General features: G+C 33.6%; 1 protein-coding gene across 1 annotated transcript; it reads left to right on the top strand.

Moving 5' to 3' along the window:
- The first annotated feature begins 2,939 nt into the window (after positions 1-2,939).
- Positions 2,940-10,309, top strand: LOC107957717 (TOM1-like protein 4). Its single transcript, XM_016893279.2, has 10 exons — positions 2,940-3,480; positions 3,884-4,047; positions 5,398-5,476; positions 5,708-5,806; positions 5,909-6,022; positions 6,438-6,586; positions 7,324-7,405; positions 8,693-8,778; positions 8,853-9,044; positions 9,491-10,309. The coding sequence occupies exons 2-10, from the start codon at positions 3,938-3,940 to the stop codon at positions 10,104-10,106; spliced, it is 1,527 nt and encodes a 508-aa protein (XP_016748768.1). The 5' UTR covers positions 2,940-3,480; positions 3,884-3,937; the 3' UTR covers positions 10,107-10,309.
- Positions 10,310-11,498: the final 1,189 nt, after the last annotated feature.

Genomic DNA, 11,498 nt, shown 5'->3' with positions numbered 1-11,498 from the left:
GCTTAGGCGTTACACTTCAAGAATCCCAACCAAGCCCACACGCCTAGCCATGTTATAATCAGTTGACTTGCGGTGCATTTTTGGAAGGGGTCTAAGCATTTTTGGGTCAATATGTCTACTTATCAATTGAAGATTTGTCTATTAGCTTTTTAATGTACTTTAAATCACTCAATTTCGAGTTCAAGAACTCAAGTTATGACCGTTTTAGTAAAGACTGTGTGAGCATAATTTTTGAACAAGCTTCAGGCTTTTTATTCGAGTTTAAATCAGATTGGGTTCGAGTTTTATTATTTTATTATTTATTTATTCCGAATTTTAGATAATTTTTTTTAGTATTTTAAGTTATCTACGAGCTTTATGTCAACAAAAATGTTTAGTTTAAAATTACTTGTTGTTTAGATTAAGTACTTTCAATAAACTTCGGAGTTTTATTTAGATGTACTTAGTTAGCCTATATAAAGGTCTATTCATTTATTATTTATTTTGAGTTAATAAAGTTCTTTTTAAAATTTTTTTAAAGAATTTCTTTGGAGTTTTCTTTTATAAGAATTTTAACAATCTTTTTAGATTGTGGAATCATTTTCAAGCTTTTTCTTACCAAATTTTCTTTCTTAAAAGGAAAATTAAAGCTGTTCGAAAAGGGTTATGAATTTATTAGGTTTCCAAGGCTTTTTAGAACTTCTACGGGCCACTTTCTATCTTTTTCATTTATCTTCTTTATTCTACCTTATTTGTGTTTAATTGTTCAAATATTTAATTTATTTAATTGTTCTTGTTTCTTTTCATCTTAATTATTTATTTTAATTATTGTTTTTTTAATTTGTAGATTTGACTTGGATTTATTTGCGTTTTAAGTTGTGTCAAATTCCAAGTTTTTCTTTCCTTCTTTTAGAGCCTTAAGCCAAATCTGCGACTCAAACAAACTTACAATCTTGTTCCACACATATCTGTATAAAAAAATCTACCACAAAGTCCCTACCTAAACTTTTCCTATATGTCACTAAATTCTCCCTCGTAACTTCACCTAATAATTTTCAACTCCTTTTTGTAAACCATTTGTAGCCTTCTTTACCACATTTTGCATCAACACATCTTTTTTATTTTTTGATTTATTTCTTTTTATGTAAGTATAGTATCACAATTCTTAATCTTTATTTTTTTGATATAATGCCTAAAATTATTTATAATTCCTCCTTAATCCTTAAAAAATAAAATACGCTTCAGTGCACTTAAAGTCACATCGTACTATACTAACCACACATCTTTTTGAATTTTCTATATAATCTAAATTAACAATTTAATTTCTTACCCCTGGTAAGCTTTCCTTTCACTCAAATACTTCAAACTTGAATTTGCTACTTTATATTTGCAAAATCACCAAACCTTTTTTTTTCTTTCTCTAAACTCTCTTAGCTCATAACAAATTGTAACCAAAATATTATTTTGAAAACTAGATTCAAGCACAATGTTGAGCAGGAATGAATGATTCATGCTATGCTCCCCATGATGAAGCTATGCATTTTGTTACATGGAAAGAAGGAGCGCTCATGAGTCAAGTTGAAATGGATTTGGGTTAGATCATTACGTATAATCTATATTTGCTTAGGTCGAATTCCAAAATATAACCTCAAAATTTGTCAAAATTTGTTTATTGTAGAATTAATTTAATCTTATTTTAGGCTCACCTATAATTTTGATAAAAGTTATGCTATCTTTAATTTAATGTTCAATAATTTTATATCTTTTTCTTTTATTAATTAATAAACATAAGTTTTATTTTTTACATTGTAGTATTATATCTTATTATGGATTTAATTTTTAAATAATATAAAATACATAAATTAAAATAATATGTTACAATATAAAAACGAGTTAAACCTATACCTTGAATGTTAGATCTCTAAGCCTAGCCTATATTTGAAATGAGCTTAATTTTTTTTGTCAAACTCATATATTAATTCTTAATAATTTTATCTAAACATTCTCAAATATCGAATTAGATGTTACTCCTAAAATTTTAATTTAAATGAAACAAAATAAAATGATTAAGTTTTAATTTCTGATTTTGTAGCTTGGGGTCATGATGTCCATTTAATCTTTGGATAGAGATAGAAAAGTCATTGGATCATAACAAAACAAGGTTATTGTATGACCACTCTACGTTTCCCACTACTTTTTTCAACCCAAAATGTCAACCGGGAATTTAGAATTAATTGCCTTTGAATACCTTAGGATTTCAAACAACGAAGTTTCGAATTGCATAATAAAATACATTTTAAATCTATCCATTTATTTAATGAAAATTTAGAAATAATCATATGAACTTCATTTTTTATTTAATTTTTTTTTCTAAACACAACTTAATGATGACATGGTGGTGCAAAATGCAAATAAGATAGGACCAAAAGAAAAAGAAGATGGGAAAGTAGGACCAAATATAACAATTTGGGTTGGCTTGACTTCTCTCTAGCCACCCAGCCCCCAATTATGGCCAATCAAATAATATATTTTTATATAATAAAAACTAAAATCAAATAAAAAAATGGGATGTAAATAAAAATAAATATCCACATAATTCATATCAAAATAATAAGTTTGATATATAAAAAAGGAGTTATTAATTTCTCCAACATGTACACGCCTTTGAATCTAGAAATTTCCAAGATAAAAGTCAAAATAGGAAATCCTGTAAAATAAATAAATTGTTTAAGCTTAGATTAAGATATGGTTCACAACCCTTAATTTGTTTTCAGTGACCGACCCACCTTTAATTATTTAGATTTATTTATTCTAATTTGTTTAAACCCTTAATTTGCATTAAAACTAATTGATTTTTCATAATTGTTGACTCAAATAAAATATTATATATTATTTTATTCTCATAAAACTTGGAATATGTTTTATTTAACCAATTTTCTCGTGAGATGGATTAATATTAATGGTTTGGTCACCCAAACCATCATCACAGCCTGTCACAAGGAATTCTTTTTAGGTTTTAACTTAAAAAAACCATTGAAAATTCAGCCTAACCCCTTTCTTCTCCTTCTTCTTCTTCTTCTTCTTCTTCTTCTTCTTTTCTTTTTACTTCTTTCCACAAAATTGACATTAAAAAAAAAAAAACCTAAAGTAAATAAAAAAAGAACAAGTCCAATTTGATTCCAACATGTAGTGACTACCCAATGCCTGACGCAAAGCCAAAATTGAAAAAAGAAAAAAAAAAAAAGCAAAGAAAAATTATCAAAACAAAATAAAAAAGCCTCACGAAAACAAAAGCTGAAAGGTCTTCAACAACGTCCCACGGAAAACGCAGACTAGTTTAAGCTTACTATTAACCCAATTTCTCTCTCTCTCTCTCTCTCTCCCTTCTTCTTATTGGTCGGTTTAGTCAGGCAAAAACCTCAATCCATACCCTTCAAGGATTTCTTTGTTATTTAATTCTTTTTCGGGGTGAAGTGGGTTTTATTGGTTTGATCACTTGGGGTAAGTTAATGTTATTCAAGCTTACTATTTTATTGCAACTACTATCAAATTTGTTGATTTCCTTTCTGGGTTTTTTTTTATTTTTTATTTACTGTCCTGGGTTTTTCTATGATTTGTGGCTTTTAAGGATATATGGATAATTTTGGGGATTCAATTCTTGGTATCCTTTTTATCTACTTTTAAGAAATTTTTTTTCTATACGGACTGTTATTATTCTTTAGAGAGAGTTAGCTATAGTTTCTTTTAATTGCAAAATTGGGTTTATTGATGACCATCGTCTAGAGCTGATTTTGGTGAGCGTTTACCTAGAAATGCGTCTGATCTGCTGTTCATGTTGTTAAACTCGTAATTTTAATTTTCATATTCATGATATTGAATGGTTTTGTGATTGACTTTTTTGTAGGCTGTGCTTATACAATAAACAGGGATTTGTTACTTCACAAGAGAGGCAGATAACATGGCTCATACCGCGGCAGCATGTGCTGAGAGGGCAACCAATGATATGTTGATTGGTCCAGATTGGGCTCTAAACATTGAGCTATGTGACATTATAAACATGGACCCAGGGTATGATTCCTTTTATTTCTATGTTTGGCGGCGTTTTTTTTATCTACTTTCATAATTTCTGTTGTATGATGCATTCTGGTACCTATAATTGTTATTTTGGAATTTTTGTTTGGTTTACTCGGAAGCAGGAGTACTTCTACCTATGCAAATTGTGGTATGAATACTGCAATGGGGATACTTTAATGATTTTTGAACTTGCAATCCTTGTTTGCCGAGAGTACTGTAATCACTATTTAAATTATTTTAGGCCAAATTTTTTATGCCATCCATCTTTGCCTAGTATAATATATCATTAGAAGAGATTGTGATGCACTTTTGGGGGACACTTCAATTTAGTTCAGATGTTCTCCAATAAGGAAAGAGGCAGAGCTTGGAGGGAGATTGCTTGGTTATCTTGATTTGCTCTGCCATTGATGTCGATAAGAGCTAAGCTTTCCAACTTCGATCAAGAGGAGTTTGGCCTGATAATGATAATGGCAAGTTGTCTTGACTTGATTTTTCCAAGAGAGTGTTGAAGGGAGGGAAGGTGGAAGGGAAAGAATTTTGGATCTTTCAAGTATGGCATCCTGTGGGTCTTGTAAGAGTAGAGAGAAAATTTATGCAAGATTTACATGCCATGAATAAGGGGTGAAAGGAGAGATTTTTGTGACTTTGACAAAGGAAGAAGAGGAATTTTAAGGCACATGCATGCTTGTACTCTACTCTTGGATTCCTTTAGCTTGACTGTGTAAGTTAAAATTTTGGAATGTCTGTGAGCAAGATATGAAGACATATCCCGGTTAGAATGTACACTTGACTCCATATTATATTGTAGAATGCCATATGCTACAGACTTGCTATTCTTGAGTTCTGTTGGAAGTATATTGTTTGGTATACATGTCTATGTGTCTCTATTAACTTATCGATCTTTCCTTGGATACTCTCCCCTTTTCTATTATATGTACATATATACACATATGTACATAAGTATATCAGTATATGTACAACATATAGCGATCGCTTTATCTGGCTTCAATGTCTTTCATATGTGTTTTGTATAACTGGGTAGTTTCCTGGGGTTGTATTTATCTCTTTTCTTAGGAAAAGCATTGAAGGATTTGAAGTCTGAATAAGAGTTGAAAATGTTTGAATAAGAAGAAAGATCTATTTAATTGTTTGAAGTATGATTATTGTGTTCCAAGGTTTCGATAGAACCGGAGCACCATCTGTTATGAAAGTTGCATGGTTGTCCTGTGCTTAGGTGTAGTTCATTGCTGCCTTGTTATAACTCCCTAGCCTCTTATTTACATTGCCTGATGCATGGCAGAATCCTAACGTATTTGATTGACATTCTTTATTTTTCTATTGCAGGCAGGCTAAGGATGCGTTGAAAATCATCAAGAAGCGGCTGGGCAGTAAAAATCCAAAAATACAGCTATTAGCTCTTTTTGTGAGTTACATGTTTCCCCATGTTCATATGTCATACATATAGATATCTCTTTTAATTATTTTACTTGAAATCTACTCTATTGGTGTAATAACATTTATAAGTTAGTTTTTGATAACTTACTTTAATCATGTGTTCCCAAGTGACTATTAACTTGGTACTATCCCCCCTTCTCTTAGTGGTGCATGATGATAAGGAGGTAACAGACACAATATATCTGATATCTTGGTTCAGGTATTGGATTCTCTCAGCAAAAATTGTGGCGAGCATGTTTTTCAGCAGATTGTTGAGCGCGATATCTTGCGTGAAATGGTTAAAATAGTAAAGAAGAAGGTGAGTTATCTTCACCTGACTTTTGATACCTGATTTTTCTTGTTAGTTTTCCCCCTTTCTGGTATTTAATACTTGTATTCTTCCTTCTGGATTACTGTGCAGCCTGACTTGAATGTTAGGGAAAAAATACTTATTTTGATAGACACATGGCAAGAAGCCCTTGGAGGATCTAGTGGAAGGTATCCTCAATATTTTGCCGCATATAATGAACTACAGGTAAATGTTTTCTCATGCCTCTGTGTGCCTCTCCCTTCTTTTGTTGGCCCTTCATAAGCTTCTAATTTTCCAAGCATAAATATTATCAAGTCTGTTCTTGTTATTCCTAAATGCATTAGGTTCAAGGGTCGCTGCACTTTGATCCGTGTAATACATCACTTTAATTTCTTCTATATTATGTTTTGAGAGAAACGACTGCTTTTATTGTTTAGTTTTGTTAGTGTGTGATGGAAGACTGGAGGATCGTACTTTTCTCCTTTACCTTGCATTTTCCCTAGATTATCTTTTCTCTAGAGTTGAACCAAATAAGTTTGTTTGCCTAGGGTTCTAGTGACTGCAGGCTATGCTTAACACTCACACACACATCTCTCCATAATTTCTTAAACTTTTCTTTTTTCTTTTTGGTATTTATCAGGCTGCTGGAGTTGAATTTCCTCCTAGAGAAGAGAATACTGTACCATTATTTACTCCACCTCAGACCCACCCAGTAAGTCACCACCCTGCTTCTACATATGAGGATGCTGCTATTGAGGCCTCTCTACAGTCTGATGCTTCTGGCCTCAGGTATTATATGTGCTAAAACTGTTATGTTCTGGTTGTGGATTAGATAGCTGTCTTTGACTTAAAACATGTTTGACAGGATGAGGATTTTGGAACTATTGCTTCACTGAATAGTCCCTTAGATTGAAAGAAGAAGACTTGTTTTGGCTGTCTGCAAAATTGTCATGTTTACTTTTATGTTAGATATATATTGTAAATTATGCTAAATAATAATCATTATAATTTGCATTATTATCTCACAATTTCTATCGCATTTTCCTTGGAATATTTCAGTATATGTATTTTTTATATAAAATCTACAATAATGTATAAATGAAATGTTTGAATTTATTTTCTTTAATAACCCTAAAAATGAAGCAGGGCATTTTCTGAAAACCTTTCTTTAAACCCATTTTCTTCTTTAATAGTTAAGTAAATTGTTCAAGATAATTGGAAGTTAGAAAATTTACTAGATTTTAACTCACTGCGATGATAAAAAAGATCACTTCAGGTTTTACTTCTGATAGATTGTTGTGACCAGCTTATCTTTGCTTCGAAGATAATATTTCCAATTTTAGGACATAAAGTGTAAGCTGTATTTTCTCTTTCCACTTGGTTAAACCATAATAAACCACTGCAAAGTTACTATGTTGCATCTCTCTTCCACCTTTGCTTCTGACGTGTAAACTTCCTGCATAAACCTGCATTGTTTCTGTTACCATAGCCTCTAGAGATTGAAGTTGAAACTCGTGTTTTTCCAGCTTGCCGGAGATTCAAAATGCTTCTGGACTAGCAGAAATATTAATGGAAATGCTTAGTGCATTGGATCCCAAGACTCCTGAGGTAAAAATGTTGCCCTTCAAATGGATCATTATGCTTGTCATTGTGGTCTATGTGTTTTAATTTTCTGCTTGTTTGATTGCTGATAAACATACTGCTTTCACCTTTTTTTTTTTTAGTACAGGGGAAGGTTATTTTTCTAAAAGTTAAGGTGTGCTTGGTTGGGTGGAAAAGTGGAGGGATGGGAGGAGGGAGTGGAAAAGTGCAAAGAAAATGTATTTGGAGTGTGCTTGGTAGTGAAAAACTAATCCTTCCAAATTTGAATGATGAGAGGAGAGAATATGAGAGAGAGGTGTATGTTAGTTCAAAATTATGCATTTTTCAAATGTTTTAGTTTCTTTCCTTACAATTTTCAACTCTACCAAGCACCAGATAGAAAGAAAAAGTAAGATTCCCCCCCCCCCAACAAATTTTTCCCTCTTTCTTATCAAGCTCACAAATGGAAAGATAAATTATATTTTCCAGTTTTCTATTTTTCTATCCCTTCAATCTTCCATCTTTACAATTTTCTTTCCACTCTACCAAGCAATGCTTTAATCTGTTTATATGCGATTAGCTTAATTAATCTTCTTTTTCTGTTGCGCTTTGTGCAATGTGCTTTCTTAAATCTGTGGCAACAGTACCTGTTTGGTTCTTCGTATTATTTTTCTGCCTTCCATTATGATGAATAATTCCTTAATTTCAATTGAATCCAAGTTATCTAACACCCTTGTTAGGTGGTGTTATCCAAGGTCTATTTAAGCATAGGGTTTATATGGTCTTGTATTCAAGTTAGACCCTTTCGCCTGCCAATTAGTGTTAGGTCGGATTAGCATCTTATTGGAGCCCAGGTGTGTTTTGTTGCCTAACTCCATTTGAGGTTTATGACCTTCATGGAGGTTGTCCACTGGTAAGACCTTGTTGAGCTACATGTGTTGGGAGTGTAAGTGGTGTTATACCACATCTATTGAGTATTGGTTTTTCATGTGGTCCTATAGATTCAAGTTGGGTTTAATTGGTTTTAAGTTGATGCATAACACCTCTGCTGCAGACTCTTAAATGGGTTCTCTTTGTTTATTTCTGAAATTATTAGATAAATCTGATTAATTTATGTTCTGCACTCTTTTTTTACACTGGATATTTGTGTCTGTCTGTAGGATCATTCTGTTTCTGAACTTCATTACTTATTCTTCTCTGATTATAGTTTGTAACTGAACAATCCTAATGCATGCGAGGTGATTAAATTAATAACTATTTTTAGCCTGATGCAAGTCAAATGATTACTTCTTCACTGTTTTTGATGTTATACAGGCTGTGAAGCAAGAAGTCATTGTTGACCTTGTTGATCAATGCCGTTCTTACCAAAAGCGTGTGATGCTTCTTGTTAATAATACCACGTGAGAATCTGCTTGTATCTTCACTTGATTTCCTCCTGTTAGAATGATGCTGATGATTGATTTTTCTTTTTCAGAGATGAGGAACTTTTGTGTCAGGGGTTAGCACTAAATGACAGCTTGCAACGTGTTCTTTGCCGGCATGATGACATTCTGAAAGGAAATACTGTTCCGACTGGAGCAGTAGCAGAGACTCCTGTTGTGCCATTTGTTAATATTAACCATGAGGATGATGAGTCGGAAGATGAATTTGCTCAGCTATCTCATAGGTGACTCCATTGTGTTATTCTTCCTCACTCCCTTCTATGTTTGCTTTAAAACATTTTTCTGCTAGTTTTGCCTTAAATATTTCTAGTCCACCAGATTAGCCTTGCGCTTGGAAACCATGAAAGGCCCAAATAAGTTTTACCAGTTGTAATTTATCTACTTAGCACATGGAAATGAACCATGGGCGATTAACCAACTTGTGTCCATGTGTTGCATTCCCTGATCTTCATTGGGATTTTTGTTTCCACTGGAGGAACCCATTATTTATATAATTGAACTTAAGCTTGAAGTTATAGCTGGATTTTATGGATGAAAGTGTAGCAGTTGTCTACTTATTCTCTCTATGCATCCCGTCTTGTTAAACATGCATAAAGACTACTTATTTCTTGCCTATGCTATTTTCGCTTTTGATCTAAATTTAATGAATCTCTGTATTCGCTTATTACAGATCATCAAGGGATAATTCTCAAGGACATGGCAGGAGAGCGCCTAAAAGTGAGACTGGGCGAGTTGATCCATTTCTTCCTCCTCCACCCCCGTCAAAAAGTCTGGTTGCTACAAATTCCGGCATGGTTGATTACCTTAGTGGTGATACCTACAAATCTGAGAATTCCCCTGAAACAAGAGAACCTGCAGCTCATTCTGTTCGCACTCGTACATCATCACCTCCTTACCCTTCAGGTGACTCTGGTTCCTCACCGATGCTCAGTGGGCAGCCTATATACGACAAACCGGCTTCCCTGAGCAAATCTGCTGATTCTGAGTTGCTGCCTCCAGCACCCTGGGACACTGCTGCAGGAAACCTTCCACCACCGCCTTCGAAGTTTAATCAGAGACAGCAGTTCTTTGAACAACAACATGGTTATCCTGGTGGTTCTTCTAACTCCAGTAACGGATCAGGTTCCTCCTATGATGGCTTGGTTGGACAAACTCAAAATCTTTCCCTTAACTCAACGACCCCAACCAAACAAGAAAAACCAGAAGATGCTCTCTTCAAAGACCTGGTTGATTTTGCCAAAGCCAAGTCATCTTCATCATCCAAGCCCAATAACAGGTCATTTTGATCATCTCCAGTAGTCAGCTTGGTTCCAGATGGTACAGCTTGTGAGCAGTTATAGATTATCAGTTTTTGTAGAAGGTTATGAGGTCTCATGTTATTAAATAAACACGGGTTTATACATTGCTTATGCTTTTTCTTTGCTGTTTATTGGTTTAGTTTGTGAGAAACTGCTTATTGGGTATATTCAATGTATTTTGCATATATTAATACTGGGTGCATCATTTCTTCAGTTTGATCTTGCATATATTTTGATGCAAGCAAGCACTTGATTATCATACTTACAAATTGATGCGCATCTTGTCATTTTATTACTGCTAAATTATTTTAGATTCCACAGCAGATGTCTCCATGGTCCGGTCCAGACGAAGTTATCTGATAATAGCTTTACTGTTGATTTACAGAGGAGCAAAGAAAATAGCCTGTCGAAACCATCCCCCGATTTAAAAAAATTTTAAATTAAAAAAAAAAGGAGGGAAATCGACTTTTTGGAAAATAGAAATATGGAGTCGTCACCGATCTTTTTGGTGTGACCGGATCACCTAAGAATGAGGTTAGTTCAATAAAACATTTTTGGTTTATTAATACAGCGATTTTGGTCTACGAACTTTTGAGAAAAAGGATTTGGGAGTCGGTTATGCATGAGGAAGGATTAGCACCCTCACTACGCCCAAAATTGGTACCAAATCGATTAAATACTGTCCTTATGTCTAAATTAAAAGTTTTTTTGAAATGTGGTTCCTTTTATAACGTTTGAGTAATCCGAGTTGGTTGCCAAAATTTCTTGTTTTAATGTCCGAAAGTATATAATTTGAGAATTACAGAAGGATGCTCAACTATTTAGTCTAACGAAAACTCGAAACCCAGTACAGTAGGGTACGATTCTTCGAATTTCTAAATATTGACCATTGCCTTACTTTATAAAATACGTGTGAAAATTTCGAGGAGATATTCGATTATTTTGGGCAAATGAAAAAGCGCAACCCAGCACGATAGGGCTTGATTCTCAAATCGCCAAACATCGAACATCGCCTTCATTTTGAAGGATTTTAAAAAATGTGAGTGAAATTCTGTAGGGATGTTCAATTGTTTCGAACCAATGAAAAAGCGCAACCCAGCACGATAGGGCACGATTCTCAAATCGCCAAACATTGAACATCGTCTTCGTTGTTAAGTAAATTTTTTATAAACATGAATGAAAATATAAATGAATGTTCGATCGTTTTGAGCAAACGAGAAATCACAACCCAGCACGATAGGGCATGATTCTCGAATTGTCAAACGCCAAATATTGCCTTTGTTTTAAATAATTTTTAGAAGATATGAATGAAATTTTGAAGGGATACTCGATTATTTTGAGCAAACGTGAAATTGCAACCCAACACGTTAGGGCACGATT

The sequence above is a fragment of the Gossypium hirsutum genome, chromosome A05 (genome assembly GCF_007990345.1).
Source record: "Gossypium hirsutum isolate 1008001.06 chromosome A05, Gossypium_hirsutum_v2.1, whole genome shotgun sequence".
Taxonomy (NCBI): domain Eukaryota; kingdom Viridiplantae; phylum Streptophyta; class Magnoliopsida; order Malvales; family Malvaceae; genus Gossypium; species Gossypium hirsutum.
This window is presented reverse-complemented; position numbering and strand designations above follow the sequence as displayed.